Raw genomic sequence first — 16,417 nt, 5'->3', positions numbered from 1 at the left:
GGGGGGAATCTGCTGATTTAACAGGTAGAGGACAACCATCACACAATTCAGTGCCTTCTGTTTCTAGGAAGGCCAGAAATGCTGTAATGTCTGCCAAAATATTTCACCTCCTTCTATTAATTGTCAGAACCAAGAGTTTAGAGAGATACAATTTAAAAAAAAAAAAAAGAGAGAAGAAAAAAAGAGCTAGATTTCCATATGCATTTCCGTAGTGGTTCTGGTTCAATTTGAAATTTTAGACAGATCTCTAGAGGAGGAAGAGATTCATATTTTATCTGAACAAATTAATGCGTATCACTTATTTATTTTTACAGCACCCATCAGCACAGCAGCAGCATGTTTCAGTTTCCTAAACTCAATGCAATTCAAAATTACACACAAATCTCCACTAAAACTACTAGTACTGAAAGCGATGCAGTTAAATATTAGCATCCCTTCTCTAAAGAAACCTCTGTCCCCAAATCCCAGAAAAGAACAACTGATTTACAAGCTAAGCAAGTAATCCTGAATCAAATTCTGAAGCTTGTCAAAACTAGGATCTCCTAAGCTATCAATAAGAAACTAATTTCAAAAGAGGGAACTCCCAATTCAAGTCACTGCTGCTGAAGTCCTGGTCCATTTTACCTATCTTTCTATCAAATTTGTTCTGAAACGTTACAAACATCATGAAAAAGAAATTAAAAGGAATAATGGCTGAAGGAGGTCTCCTTGACGGAACCAAAGGATCAGACTCTATAGGGTTCTCTCACTTTTGGCCACTAATAACAAAGCCAACAAAGTTCCTGAACTCAGCATTACATGGAGCTAAAAAGCTTACTGTGTAAAAGATTAAGAGAAAATATTATATTTGCAGATAATGAGGACAACTGAATGGAACCACATTATTACTGCTCAGTGGAAAGGTTGAAAATTCACTCCTCAAATATCATCTCTAAAAACATACCAGATAAATTTTGTTATCCTTCTAATAAGCTGCTGTAATGCTAGACTGAAATAAAACAGATCATGCTGCCCTCTTGTGCTAAGTGTGCAGAGAAATCAACCCCTTTATTCCTGCAAGTGACACATGAAGAGGAATATATAAAGCATTCACTATGAAGTAGAAAAAAAAGTATACGTTTTCCTCACAGATACCTTGAGATGCATGCAATTCCCTTACTGGGATATGGATAGAACGGCAAAGGAAGTTTCAAGAGAGTAAAATTCTATACTCAAAAAAAAACCCCAAAAGTTCTGTCAATAAATGCAGACAAGTCAGATGTGATAAACCCCAAAATACACCCACTTAACCTCTAACTTCCCATCAAGCTTTCACTACAGCTGTTTAAGTGGTGCTGTACATGTATCTGCTGATGAATTTTCATTTCAGTCATAAATATCTGATCGTTCTTTCTGAATGCTGGACAACACAATAAGCTTTAGTCACTTAGGATTATCAGATCAACAGGGTTAGGTTAAGTGCTTAAGAAAGGAGACAGTCATTTATGAATAAGGTTCTTCCAATGCAAAACATACTTAAAGCAGTAACGTCTAACTACTTTTATATCTATGCCAAATTACAGAAAGGTGAAATCTGTGTAAATACAAATATTTTTAGATGGGAAGGGAAAAAGAGGAGGGGTCTTCATATTCCTCTTCTGTCTCTGCTATGTAATCCAGGTTCCAAAATACATTCAAATTCCTATATCATCTGGGTAAGATGCTCGGTACTATTCCCTTTACAACCTTCCCCTCCCTATATATTGCCAATATAATCTGTAAAGAGAGATCTTGGGGTCATGCCTAAACTGATTCACAAAGCAGAATTTTTTCAGAAATAAGTCATCTCATTTATTCACCACAACTGACTGGATCTACGCTGTTGGGAGCTGACAGACATGTCATGATTCACCACCTATCTCCATTTCCTAATGTCGACTCCTGATGCTGCTCATTAGTCTGCTTCCCCAGTAAGAACTATCGATGTCTATTTAAGTTTCCTTCCTTGACTTTGGAACATGGATCATTGTCTTTTCAAAATCCTGGCAGTGGCATTTTTAAATTCATTATTATTTTTGGATAAATGAAACAGCAAAAGTCAGTTAAGCAACTGCTTCTGTGAAGGTCACACACTGAGAACACACTGGATGCTTAAGTGACAGATCTGACACTACAATATCAGCTTTGCTAATGTGGGAGATGATAACTAATAGTATGGCTTGGCTGTTACAATCACAACCCTAGAAAAAGGAGCCTTTAATAATTCAAATTTCTTCTAGTGTCTTTCATAGTAAGTCATACTAAAAAAAGAAAGAAAAAAGACTTATACTTAAATACATCTCACCCCAATGCAAAAAAATAGCATCTGAAGTTCTAAAAGAGAAATAGACAATAAAAAACAAACAGGTAAATCACACAATAAAACACAGATGTTAAAAACAGATTTTCAGAACTGCTACATGCTGCAGTTCTGAACAAGAGCATCATCTCACATGTCATCTTTCCTTTTCCTTTTTTCCTTTCCCAAAAGATGTATAAGTCAGAAGAGCAGTACCTTTGCATGCTACCATGACCAAAAGAAAGATGAAGGGGAAGAAATATATGCATAGTGAATTTAATCTTATAAAATATCTGCTGATAAATAGAAACACACATCTCTAAGTCATGACTGTGTAAAACCAGCGATAGGCAAGGTTTTATGAACGTCACTTTTATGAAGCACTGCTAATTTGAGCTTCACAGTATGTTACAAAGCAAACCCTTATTTATTACTCTGCATTGTCCCTGATGTTTACTCTGTAGTTCTTAGTTTGTTATGATGAGCCAGGTTTATGGGCATTCTTACAAGATGATTATGGATTCCCTCAAAAATACAGTCACTGCATATGCTGTGTGCACACACACACACACACAAAAAGAGAAAATAGAGGAAAATCCCTGCCTATCTATCAACAAACGCCATCAATACTACAATTTCTTCTCATGCATGTGCTCTCAACTAGCTCTCTACCAACCTCTCTCCTCAGCTTATGGCTTCACTTCTAATCCGTTGCAGTGGCCTTTATTTACACGGCCACAGACTTACCGTACAAGATGACCATACAACACAGTCTTAAACTTCCACAGTTGTAATTTTTTTTTTTAAAGGGGAAATCATACATGTTTCATTCATCCTATTATGAACATGAACCTTTCCTCCACATGAATGTCTTTTTCCTGAAAACATTACTAGTTTCTCCGAAACAATAAAGCCATCCCTATAAACCCTTCCAATTATGAAATGCCTTCTGGAACTATGAGAACAAGCCTATGTTCCTTATCTTCAAGGGAGTGAAGACCATCAGATTTGTTTCTCATGTAAGACTGGATAGTAAATTAGTACCACCCCACTTTTCCACTCTTTTCACTCTGTTCCAGCTTTTCTCTCATTTCTTTTGAGGAACATAAGGATGTGGATTGGAGTTTTACATTGCACGCTTTACGCTTTTCATAGAATCATAGAATCATTTAGGTTGGAAAAGACCTTCAAGATCATCAAGTCCAACTGTTAACTTTTGTGCATTCTGGAAGGATAGTAAGCTACAAAGTTTCTCAAAAGTGTGAATTACCACACATGCTTAAAATTATTTTTTAAAAGGGCAAATAATTGTTGCTTTCAAAGAAAAGCACAAGAAAGGAATCCCCACAAAATGCATGCATATACATTCAGCACATGGAAGACACCCCTGTGCAACTGAATCAGAACAGCAGTGCAACTAGCAGGTCAATGTACAACACCAATTCATTTTTCAGTATACTGCATTTGAAGAGGGTAAGATCAACCATCTATAAGGAGTCAACATTCTGACTTTTATATTTAAAAAGATCACACTGTTTAAATTTAAAAATTTTAAGTAAAAGAAGCCAAAAAACCCCCACAAACGTGAAAAATATTATAAAATCATAATTGCTCAGAAATAGTATAGTTATTGTAATCAATGAGGTACACTAAATGTTAAGGGGGTTTTTTACTACTAAACTTACCTATAGGATTTCTGTCAAAAAACAAGACAGGAGCTTTCAAAATGGATTGAAACATTTTGTTGTGCAAAGTCTGACCAGAATTAACAAGAACTTGAAATACCAGAAGACTTCTTATTATGCCAAACAGTATTGTAGCCACCGTTAAACCTGAAATTAAAAAAACATGGACAGAGCATGCATACAGATAGTGATCTTTCACAAGTAAAAGAACTTAAGAATAAAACTGAACTAAGTTGGCTTCTGTATATAGCAAGAATCCAAACTTAAGCCTAGGGACTCAGACTGAGTGCAGAACATAGATATATTTGTCACTAGCTTTGATTACTATCATATAATCAATTCTAAAAATTTCTCTTTTTTGGTTTGAAAGAGATGGTACTTTATAGAAATGTAGGAAATGTCTGTTAACCCATGAAATAAATCTGTATTAAAACCTTCTGCATAACATCTCTGCTAAGAGATTCATTTCACAGTGCCACGTATAATTGCGGTTTGCAGAGGTCACTGTGAAGATTCAACATTTGCCAGCAGGTATTAACCAAGTAATATATACATGGCTATTTAGAGACAACCTTGAGTTATTCTCAATCAGCCCAAACCACTCATGCCATTCTTCCCCTGGTAAACCACATCAAATCATTTAAATTATGTGTATTTTTTTAACACAGTATAAGATGCATCCCTTATGTCATGTGAAATAGAGCCCTTCTAGGGAATTGCCTTTCTTCTAGGCATATCCCCACTTACAAGACAGGCGTGCTACAGGGCAAAAGATGGAAACAAAGAATGATGAGATTGCTGCTGCTCTGTTTGCTTTGTGTAATCTCCAATGCAGCTGTCCAAATTCCCAGTCAATGAAGGTGAGCAGTGAAGGTGTTAACCTTACATTTGGCAGTGCTTCCAGGCTCCAGGTGATCTGCTCCAGAAACTAAATATAGCCACCACAAGCCTAGATGCTTAGGCCTTCAGGACACCCTTAAGTTAGACCCTTACTATCAACATAAAACATTGCCTATTCTAAGGATGGGTTAAAACTGGACACAATTCAGGTACAGCTACAGTAACAGTGGGAAAGAGTGAGGTTTTAAATTATATGATGTGGTTAAGTCAATCAGTTATTCCATCCTGCTTACTGCTGTATCCTCCCAGGATGCAAGAAAAGGTATCACCACTTCATTTGTCTGCTTGCAGTTTATTGCCCATGTTCTGTGCGGTGCTGTTTTTAAGAAAGAAGCACGTGGCTGGGATAAGAGCTTGTTCGCCTTGTCCTGACTTCTGTAGTCTGGGCCAAGTAAAAGAAAACAACTTTTCCAAGAGTAACTGCACGTACCCCAACGTGAAAGTTGGGTCATGCAAAGAGGGAGCAGAAGAGGCACTTAAGCACGAGGCTGTGGTAGAGCCCATGCCTAACAGCAGTGTGTGGGAGCAATGGAGGAGAAGGAGCACATCCTGGGAATCCCACATTTCTGTACAACTTCACTCAGGTTTGGAAGCCACTAGAAGCTGCTGGCATGATCCTCACCAAATGAATCGCCTGAAAAGACCTAATGTCTGGGGAGAAGGAGGAGGAATGAGATTTAATTTCTTGTCCTTCATCTGGTCTGTCTCATGCCGAAGGTTTTTGGTTTCCCCATTTACAAGTTTATCACCTCAGTGTGAGAGAGACAAGGACTCTTTGCACACACACTTTATAGAAAAGGTGTGGAACTGGTACCTCGGTTCTGGCCAGTGGTGTTTCCCATTAACTGAAATCTTATTCTTCTAAATCTTTGTCTCAAAGAAACAATAAGGACTACGAAGAAACTACCATGATGATTTTTTTGTTTTTCCAAACATTGAGAATCAGAAATAAAAATGTTAAATTAATTTATATAGTTTAAGAGGTTATAGAAAAAGGTAAGTTAGGTTATTATGTACTTCATAGGAAAAGTACCATCTTTTTCTAACTTTTTCAACTTCACTTACAATTTTTGTCTAGGTAAGTCAATGCTGTCTGTTGAACTATTGCAAGTATCTCAGCCATCTGAACATTTCAATATAAAGGTTCTGCTATCTAGAATAAAATTTGCCTTAAAGGATAAAATTTTCCAGAATGTGGTTTAGGTTATATGGTCAGAGAAAGCCAAGTTTGCCACACTTAATCATACTGTGCAGTCTACTGGAACGGCTCATGAAGTAAGACATGACACAGAGAAAATAAGAGCCAAGTTTATCTGGCTCCTAAATTGTGGCTTCATCAGGCCAAGTACAACGTTTTCTGTCAAGCACTTAGATCATAAAGATTCCCGAAAAAAATCCAAACAAAAAATCCTCCACCTATCCTCTCACCTAGGAGAGATGTTTCTGAATACATTTAATGCATATTCTTCTGGTATTCCACTTATTTGCTCAGACCTATCATTTACATCTCTATCAAGGAATTACCATGCCATACAAAACTGTACATCACTAGAAGTGCTAAATAGCAGAGTCTGAGAGCGTATTTCTACACGATGATTTCATGATTTTTCTGTGCCAATTTTTACTGTATTTCAGAGCAGTATCTGAAGATGTTTGGATGCCCGAGTACAAGGATCAATGCCCTCTTCTGGATATTCAGCAGCATATGGCTACCTATTGAAATATATTGAAATGGTTTTTAACATCCTGCTTTGCGTTGCCATCTAGGATGCTTTTTGAAAACTAGTTCTTTTGCTATGGCACTTCAAAAGGAAGGTAGCCATTGAAGTTTTAGAACAGTGCAGAATAAAGATCTGTTTCTAATCCCTCTTGCCCATACATATAATGACTGAACATTTAGCTCAATGACCTATTAGTATAGACAATAACCACAACCTTACGGTGACAGACTTTTGGAATACTCAATTCCTAGTTTACTTTCCAAAACCCAGGCAAAGCAAATTAAGAGTCTGCATTCAACCTATTTCTTCTGTTAGACTTTTAAATTTTATTTATTCCAATTAATGCAGTCAGGAGGCAAGACTCAGGGTCCTAATCTGTTAAGACATTACGCAGTTACCACTAGAAATCACATTTCCCCACATTGCTGTTGCTTTACACCTCTCAAAACTGTTTATTATGATAGGTCAGATAATAAATAGTTCTTTAGACACACACGTGCATGTGTAATTACCTGCGTAAATTCCCAAATAAAAGTTAAGGTCTAGATGTTCAGTCTCATTTGCTCCATTATTTCCATTTGTTGTGACATTCAACTTTTCTTGATGATTTGCCCTGTGGAAATGCATACAGAAGATAACAATCATCAAATTACATTCTGCAAATATTCATGAGTACGTTTAACTGTTTCTAGAATCAACTCTGTTGAAATCTTTAGTTCAAAAGATCCCATGTACTGTCATGCATCACACCATGAGTAGAAGCAATCACAGGCAACATGGTAGCATAAAGTTTATTTTTTTTCCCCCGCACAAAATGAGTGGAGATCAGAAAAAGATCAAGCATATCCTGAAGTTTCCTAAAACAGGTTTGCCCCACCACCACTACCTATACAACACTGATTTCTATTAGACAAACAGTGCTTGACTGAAAAGGCAGAAATGACTGACCAGTTATCATCAACTTACCAGTAAGAAAGCCACCAATCCTGAAGCACATATGCCACCTTGAGTAAGAGAGGCAAATACAAGAATTATCTTAGAAAATGAAAAAAAAATTGGAAAATTAAATTTCTGTGCTATTCTTTCATGTTCTCTGGGAAAACATCACATATTCAGGAAAGTATGCCATCCAGTCTTTCAAGACCAGCAGCAATTTGCAAAGCACATTAGAAAGTGCATTAGAACCCTCTACAAAGAAAGAAGTTACCTTAAATTACCTTACCTGATAGCAAACTAAAGGAAAGCAATACACTTAACCAAACAAAATATAGTAGCTCTTCCTAATGTATGTTAATTGCACATTAAAGAACTCATTTTTTCAGTTCCTAAATTTCCTACTAGAGATATTCCAAAATGCTTTTTGATTAACAAACTTTCTGATGTTACCAGTCCAGAAAGTTGTGTTTACGGGAGATAATTACCAGAAACAGGGTTGAAGGAGGATGAGAGAAGAGAGGGAGGGAAAAACTCCTTCTGCCACCTTCCTTCTGTGATGAGAGGTGACTACAAACTTGTAACAGCATTATTTATCTCAAAGTACACCTCTGTTCATGTGAATTTGAAGTTCTGGACAGTCTACTGCAGAGATTTGATCTTGCTCAGCTATCTTTCCAACAGACTCAATTCAGGGACAAGCAAAAAAGTAGTAACATGTCTAAATATATTGACTATTTTTTACAGCCAAGACCAATCATTTCCATGAAATGAATTTAAGCTTTCTCAGCAGTAAACAGAGAAAAAGGCAATACGCTATCCTCATGCAGCTTCCTCGCTCACCATTTCTTTCAGTAAGTTTCAAAATAATTTTCCTTGTTTAAAAATTCTTTTACATACCTGCTGCAGTCTGCATTACACACAGTATTTGCCCATTCTCTTCTTCACTTTCTTATTCTGCTAAACAGTGACCCTCCTTCTAGCCCTCCTCATAACCTGCACTTACCAGCAGACAAGCTTTTCTTTCAACACTTCTATCAGACTCTGTCCTCCTGTACTCAGTAAAACTATTTGCCCTCCTCAACTGTCCAGGTTTGCTACTTTACACATCTTATGATTTTGTTCTCTATCTCCAAAAATTAGACTGGCTTATAATTTCTGTGCCATGCTGCCAGTAGAATAATTGCTTTACTGAAGTATTAAAACTGTTGAAATAAGGATCAGTGCAAGACCTCTCAACACTGTACCAAAAACTCCATGCTGACAGATAAAATTTGAGCGAGTATACTACAAAATTATTAAAGAACACCATGCTCCCAAACATTTCAGATGAAACATCACAGTAACAAGCACATACTACATTAAAAAGAAGAAAAAAAAGGGCAAACTCAAAATACATTAAATATTATTTGTGGCTCCCGACAACTCACCTGTGCCAATATATTGAATACTAAAAGTATAAAAATCACAAAGTAGTTTGCTCCTGCAGTGAAATATTTTCTGTAAACTTTAAAGTTTATTTTTCCCTCAGAACGACTCTCTTCTGGCACTGCAGACAATGCATTTTCAGCCTGAAAAAAAACAACAAAAAAACCACAATAAAAAACTTTAACCTTCCAGTTACACATTCAGACTAAGCCACTTGAAAGTCATGGTTCAGCATTAGCAACAATTAAATAAGGAGATAAAGTGATTATGCATATAAAAACTTTAAAAATTGGAACTATAGCTTTGACAAAAAAAATTAGTCTTGGTGCAGTAATACTGAAAAATCTACTCTGCAAAATGTGAGGATTTTATTTTTATTACATCACAGAATGTAACATGACTTCATTTACAGACACAGAAATATTTACTCTAACTGATCAATAAACCAGGTTTTTCTTTTCTTATATAGTACCTTCAGTCATAACAGCTCTGGAAACTAAGGCCTTGGCTTGGGAGAGATTCTGTTTTCAGAATGCAAGTGTGTGTAACCTTTCCTGTTCAGAAAAGTATTTAAAGTAAATACTCTTCTGCAAATAAGCACCAAAATCAATCAACATATGGCCAGAGTAACAAATTACCCATAAAGATCTAATCACCTCCTTGTAAGTACCAACAAAGCATCTGTTAATAGGGAATACAAGTAAAATGACAAATGAGAAATCACATTAAGCAAACAACGGATGGGGGACACTGAAAGACAGAAAAGGAAAAAATGAGAGAGGCATAAAGAAGGTAAAAGAACTATTCAAATGAACAAAATTCTGGGGTTTTTGGGGGTTTTTTGTTGTTTTTTTTTTTTGTGTGTTTTTTTTTTTTTTTCAGTGTATATGATGGAAAAACTAGTGCCAGTTCAGCGGACACATAACACTTGCTTTTGTTGTCAGCAGACATGGCTGTGCAAGAGCAGTGGAATCAACAGACGTGACTCAGAGGTGAAAGGAGAAATCCCACCTACTTGCCCATAAGAGAAGAGAAGCCTATCTTGTTTTTTTTTTTCTCCAGCCCCATCCTCCATGCCCCCATCCAACAGCTCTCATGCTGCTAAATGTTTGGCACACCTGTGTGGATTTAATAGTGCAGTCACCACTGGGACATTAATAATACCAGATGAGTTTATTGCTTTTAGGCATAAAACCATTCCTCCAAAAAGGTATGAAAAAGTCTGTAGCTTTTTTTTTTTTAATTTCACTGCTTTCCATTAAAGGAAAGAAAAAGAACTAATATATATAAAAATATATGTATTTATATAATCTGATATATAGAAGAACTATATAGCATAAAGACGACAATCATCAGGGACACACAAGGATGACTCGTGTTCCACAGATGCAGTGCCAGCACAAGTCTAGCAGGGTTACAGGCCTCCTGTGCTGTTTTATGTGAAGGCAAACACACCCGCAGAAGGCCACCTCTGGTACAGAAACCTTATGGCTTTGCTGCTTTTGCGCTGTGCAGACCAAGAGATAAAAAGGCACCTGGAAGCCAAGCTGGCACCATACAAAGGATTCTGTTTTCACCAACAGATGGGCTGGGGGGAGCAATGCAGTGGTGTCCCAAGGTTACTCCCTCAGGGCCAGCTCAAGACCATGTGGGTATGTTAATGTCAGCCATGCAAATGTAGACTTTGTAAAAAGCCACCGCTTCTGCACGCTTTTCCCAGAGCTCAGGATTTCAGGGCAAGTGTTAATTTGAGTTTAGCACTGCACAAACACACAGAACCCACCCAGTACAGCGGTACTGGCCCTTTAAAGCAGGGGACAGGATGAAGGAAGCACAGCGCGGTGTCTTTGGACACAGATACGAATGCTTCCAGCATCCAGCAGAGCTGATGCTCAACCTGAACAAACTCACTCTGCCGGGTTTGAACAGAACAGCCCAGAGCTGTGGGATGCCTGCCCTCTGCAGCCCAGGTGCCAGGACTGCCAGCCAAACACAGCGCTGGGCAGATCCACCGTGGGCAAGCTCTCACCTGCTAATGCAATCCAACAACTCCTGAAATTCAAATGCAGCAGGGAAAGCCCCTATCGAAGTTTAAGTTAAAAACCAGGCAGGCAAGGATCGAGACTCGTTTATCCTTTGAGCACTCACAGGTGGTTGTTCCACTGCTCCGTCTTTCTGTGAGTGGACAGAAGAATCCTGGGACCAGACAGAGGACTCCGAGAATGTTCGACTCCGAGCAGACTTCAGGTTGGGGGTTCCTGGAACCGACAGCTGTTCTACCTCCTCATCTTTTTTCAAAAGGGAAGCAAAGTCGATGCCAGATCTCAGGAACTCTGAATAGGTACCTTTCCCCACCATTTTACCCTACAATTAATATAAGCTTTGATTATCTTCATCATACACTTTCTGTAAAGGACAATTTTTCCTATCTATCCTTGCCACCTCGGGGGTTCTGCAGTTGCTGAGCACACATCCCACTGCAGTAACTGAGCTGAAGCCTCTAACTATCAGTTCCTCATTTAGGAGAGCAGAAGCATGCTCTTCACCCTCTAACCAGTCCCTTCCTGGCAGCTAATCAGGACAGGGAGCATACAAATGGGATGACAAAAGTCCCAGTTACAGCCAGGTGAGAGTCACCTCCTTGGAGAAGCTGCAGGAGACAGCCATGCAGCTGTAGGACAGGCTGTTGAACTACACACAGAACCATCAGTCTTTTTATAATACTCCGGGCTAGGGGTAAACAGCAGCTTAATTTTCTGGTCCTCATAGAGCTCTAGCAGGAGCACCACAGACCATTTCCACTCTTCTTACAGCTCATTTCTAGGACGCTACTGTGACTTTTAAAGACATCCGAGTGGGAGGAAAAAGACAGCTAGTGTCCTTTTTTGCAACCTTGTGATGCATCAAAAAGTAATTTCACATACTTCACTACCCAACCTTAAAACAAAACAAACAGCTGAACTTCCTGCATTTCTCCTCTACCTGTGAATAACTGGTACAACCAAGTTTGGAAGGAACCAGTTTTACTGTAGGCCTGCTTGTTCTCAAAGGTACTGCGACCATTTCTCAGCCTTAATTTCAAGAAGGGACTGGTTGCAAAATCAACATAATTCTTAATTCACACAAAAGTGTAAGAAATGAGAATAAAAGCAAAGCATTAACTTAGTCTCAAAAATAAGTAATTCCCTCACAGTATATTATACATATGTCAAATAAAAATCAATATGTAATATTATGTACATGAATGATAAAACAGATTTTTCAGGGAAGATATTCTAAGAAAAAACAACTTATTTCATTAATGATTATAAATCTTTAAAAACATATATGGTCAAAGTGAAAATCTTTAACTGTTTCTTTTTTCCATTCTTAGATTGAAAAGGATAATTAGAAAGTGTGCAAGATATAAAAGCATAGACACTAAAATTACTTACATCTTTTAAAATTAGAATCTGATTTGCAGCACGAAGATATTGCAACTGGTGAGTGACCAAAACAGAGATCTTCTGATGTAAGGCCTGACAAATACATCTGCAAAGAAATGGAAAAATTAATTAACAAATGAAGTGTCCTAAAGCATTTTGACTGTTTCTGGAAAACATCTTCTAGTCAACTGTACAGTGTTTAAAACAAGAAGAAAAGATGCCTATGCTTATTAGATTTATAAAAATTATGCTTAACAAACATGTTCCTTATTTAACTTTGTACATTTTCAAGGTAGGGAAAAGAAATTTCCTATTTCTGGTCTGGGGTGAAAGAGGAGGAAATATTTTAAGGACATTTCATTGTAATTGTTTTAAAAGTCCTAACAAATGTACATGTCATAAGCTGGATTGCAAAGGGGACATTTAACAAAAATTAAACTAATGGAAAGAGAAAGCAGGGCAACATACTGTGGACAATTATGGAAAAATACAGCCAATAAAAGTAATTTCTTTGAGATGAGCTTTCAGAGCAGCTGTAACAGTGAGTCGCTGAGAGTTCTGGAGAAGTAAACAGTACTACTGAGTTGAGCAACATCTGGGTATGTATTGAGGTAGAAGAGCAAGAGCCTTCAACCATCTCTGACCTTTTCCTATGGAATCAGGGCTTACCTTCCTCTCCAGTACCTTACCTGCTTACCTTAGAGGCTTCCCCAGAAGTTTGGGATTTCAGAGAGAAATGAAGAGGGGACTGTGCACACCAGAACCAGTCAGCAAGTACAGTCCAATCCTATACAGTATTAGCGGAAAAGATACCTCCTATCTTTTCAGCAGAGCCTTGAAAGGCCACCAAAGCCAAAAAAAACCCCTCAAAAACGTAACGGTGGAGCAAGTGCAGAGGTGCGCAAGCATGCTCTTCATGTATAACAGGGACAGCACATACACAACTGAGACCCAACAGTATCAACACTCATTGCCTCCACTCCCACAGTAACACAGCAGGGAGACAAACGCTTGAGACGACACCCCCTTCTTAACTACTCACTATCTTAAGAAAACAAGGAAAACTGATATTGTCTAGAAATGAAGTGTCCAGTGAAGGTGTATACATTAGCATTTTCCATTTGGATCAGGAGTGCCTTTTTGAAGATCGTCCACCAGTTGCCTCAACTCAATCTGCTGCTGCTCGTGCTGTTGAGTGGTACTGGGGCCCATGAACGAGACTTCTAGACAAAACCAAGTGAGAACACACACTTCAGTAGGACCCCTCATCAGTGTTCAACTGACAAGGAATGAAGCCTGAAAGGCCAGACTCCAGCCTGCTCAAAGCAAAACCTTCTGAGCTGCACAGGAACCTTGGCACTGTGTGTTTTTCTCCACAGATCCGCTCCTGTTGGCTCATTTTCGCTAACATGCTAACTCCCATTTGCTAACATGACACAGGACAGTGGCACTCACCACAAAAGAAAAACATCCCTCCCCCAAATTCTTCTCCCCATTCTCCAAAAAAAACACAAGCAAACCCACAGCAATCCAATAGTATAAATTCCATGCAGAAATGCAAATAAGCGGTAAGGGGAGTAAGGCAGAAAAAGAACAGCAATGATACTGTATTGCTTACTGTGTTTCATACATTTTCCCTACACAGCTTTTAACATCTATTTTATCACTCCTACAAAGACTGTACGAAGTAGAGTACTATAAAATGATTAATACTAATACTAGCCAGCATAATTACACCCAGAAAGTATATTATAGTGTTCCAAATAAACTGCAGTAAAATTAAGTTAAAAGCAACACTCTCCGTGAGAAAGTTATATGCTTGCTATGCAGCATTCAAGAAGCAACTATAAAACCATGATGTCATTCTTAGGTGGCCAAGACAACAATTAATCAAGGTATTTGCAGCAGCATAACTATTTGAGCAGTTGCAACTTCTACAACAGTTGCAATTTATACACGAAGCTCTTTGTGGGAATATTATCCTGGTGTGGTTACTGTCTACCCTCAGAGCAGTCACCAAAACAAACCCTCATAGCAACTACAGCACCAGCTGAAGACACACAACAAAACATATTCTTCAACAAAACCTATCCAGAGAACTGGGCAAAGATCAGAGAGGCTACAGGATATTTACTTCCCTAGCAGGATAGCTGCCAAAAGAGAATATACCAGGTATGCACTGTGAAGAGATCTAGCTTTCCCTTACATAGTCCCACAGCCACTTTGATCACTGAATTTTCTGTGTGCTAGATGTATGTCTAACAGCTTACCGGGACAAACTAGCCACTAGAAAATCCAATGGCTGAAAACCTTTAAATCGTGATCTTGAGTCATGGTGACCCCACTGCACTTTAAGTCTGCATTTGGAGGTGGGGAGGGAAAAAAAAAAAAACCAAAACACAAGAGGAAAAAAAAGTGGGTTATCACAGCACCAGAGTAAACCAATTAGAACTGTCAGAGCTGTCAGCACAGCATCCTGCGTGATCTTGATCTCAGGAGAGAAGGCAAAAACGACCTCTGTGGAAATTTTTATTTCCACTGATGTATCAGTTCATTCAATTGAGAATTTCTAAAAAAACAACAACTCTTGATTTGATGTCTATCTGAGTAAAAGCTAGCTGAATAGTTTGTTGATAACAGGTGAGTAGAAAAATTGTGGTCACGATTCACTGGCACAAGCACAGGGAGGAAAAATTGCAACAAAGAGTGTATACTTAGATCTATTACCAAGTTAAACAACTCACTGCTCAGACAGCTCACTAGAAAATTTTGTCGTTTAAAATACTGTATCATCATGGAGCACAGAAGTTGCAAAACTAGTAAAATACTAACTATATACTTAACGTCTGTTTCAAAATATCAAAATAAGAGTTTTATGTTCAAAACCTTTTTTTTTATTTTTTTTTTTAAATATTCTCTCTCCCATCTGACAACATCCATTCTGCAGTTTGCAGCAAGCACTAAGTTTATATGGTGCCTTGGCTGCCACAGAAGACCAAAGCCAGAGTTCAAACAGAGGCTCAGCAAAACCAAATGTGATAAAAGGGCTGGGACAAAACTAACTCCGAGAGCTCACTGAATTCTTAGTGAAAGCTTGGTATTGTTCTAGAACTGAAAAAGAAGAAAAGAAAAAAAAACCACCCACAAAATAGTCCATAATTCTTTATGTTTTTCACTGGTTCACTAAGGCTTAGTTTCGTTGTGATTTTACTTTTAGAAATACTGCTCTGTGTAGCTGAAGAAAAGCAACCATCAATTCTAGATGAAACACCCAATTCTAGGTGAACCACCATCTGGGCGTGTCTCCCTTTCTCACTGATGATATAGAGAATCCAGGGAAAGCCTGCCTCAGCACGGGACATACCTGGTCCAAGGGTTCAGCCATCTGTTGAAGTACGCCCAGAACTGCCATTGCCTTTTTACTTGCTGTTTAAAACCCCACAGAGTTCACCTTCCCAGTGCTTCTCTGTTACTCTCAAGAGGCATACTCTGTTAGTTACACTGTGAGCACATTTAATGCATGGCAATGGGAAAAATTACTGCACAAATTGCAGCTGCTATTGCCACATTTATGTATTATGTATGTATTGTGTATTATGAAATACACAAGTGCACACAGACACACATGTGTGCACACAGCCAGATGTGACCTGGATAGAGAAGACCCAAAGGTTCTTCAGCCTCTTCAGTACACGGAAAAGGGGGACGAAGGGACTATGAAAGTGGCGTCCTCTTCCCCAAGCTAGAATCAATTTAAACATAAAAGCGTTCCTGATAGATGTTGGATGGGTTGTTCTGCATGTTCAAGCTCAACACAGAAATGTCAACATCTTTGAAAATTTATTCCAGGGGCAAACTACCTTCACCATTACAAAATTTTTCTCTGTAGTCCAAGTTTACGCCTTTTGGTGCAATTTCAATCCACTACTTCCCAAAGGTCAGTAGACCAGTTTATTCTTGTATACATGATCCCTTCATATATTAAGTCTTTCTCCTCCAGGCAAGAAA

The 16,417-nt window shown here is 38.3% G+C and overlaps 1 protein-coding gene across 1 annotated transcript; it reads right to left on the bottom strand.

Annotated features, from left to right (window-relative positions):
• Window positions 1–4,002: 4,002 nt before the first annotated feature.
• Window positions 4,003–15,821, bottom strand: LOC104625983 (multidrug resistance-associated protein 4-like; the record flags this gene model as incomplete). Its single annotated transcript, XM_010293776.1, has 6 exons — window positions 15,774–15,821; window positions 11,133–11,348; window positions 8,987–9,127; window positions 7,590–7,627; window positions 7,136–7,236; window positions 4,003–4,149 (listed from the first exon to the last, which is right to left on the bottom strand). Coding segments are annotated over exons 1-6 (691 nt in total), but the record flags the coding sequence as incomplete, so codon positions are not given.
• Window positions 15,822–16,417: the final 596 nt, after the last annotated feature.

The sequence above is a fragment of the Phaethon lepturus genome, unplaced genomic scaffold (assembly GCF_000687285.1).
Source record: "Phaethon lepturus isolate BGI_N335 unplaced genomic scaffold, ASM68728v1 scaffold52968, whole genome shotgun sequence".
Lineage (NCBI taxonomy): Eukaryota > Metazoa > Chordata > Aves > Phaethontiformes > Phaethontidae > Phaethon > Phaethon lepturus.
The sequence above is the reverse complement of the archived record's forward strand: the minus strand, read 5'-3'. Positions and strand labels throughout refer to the sequence as shown.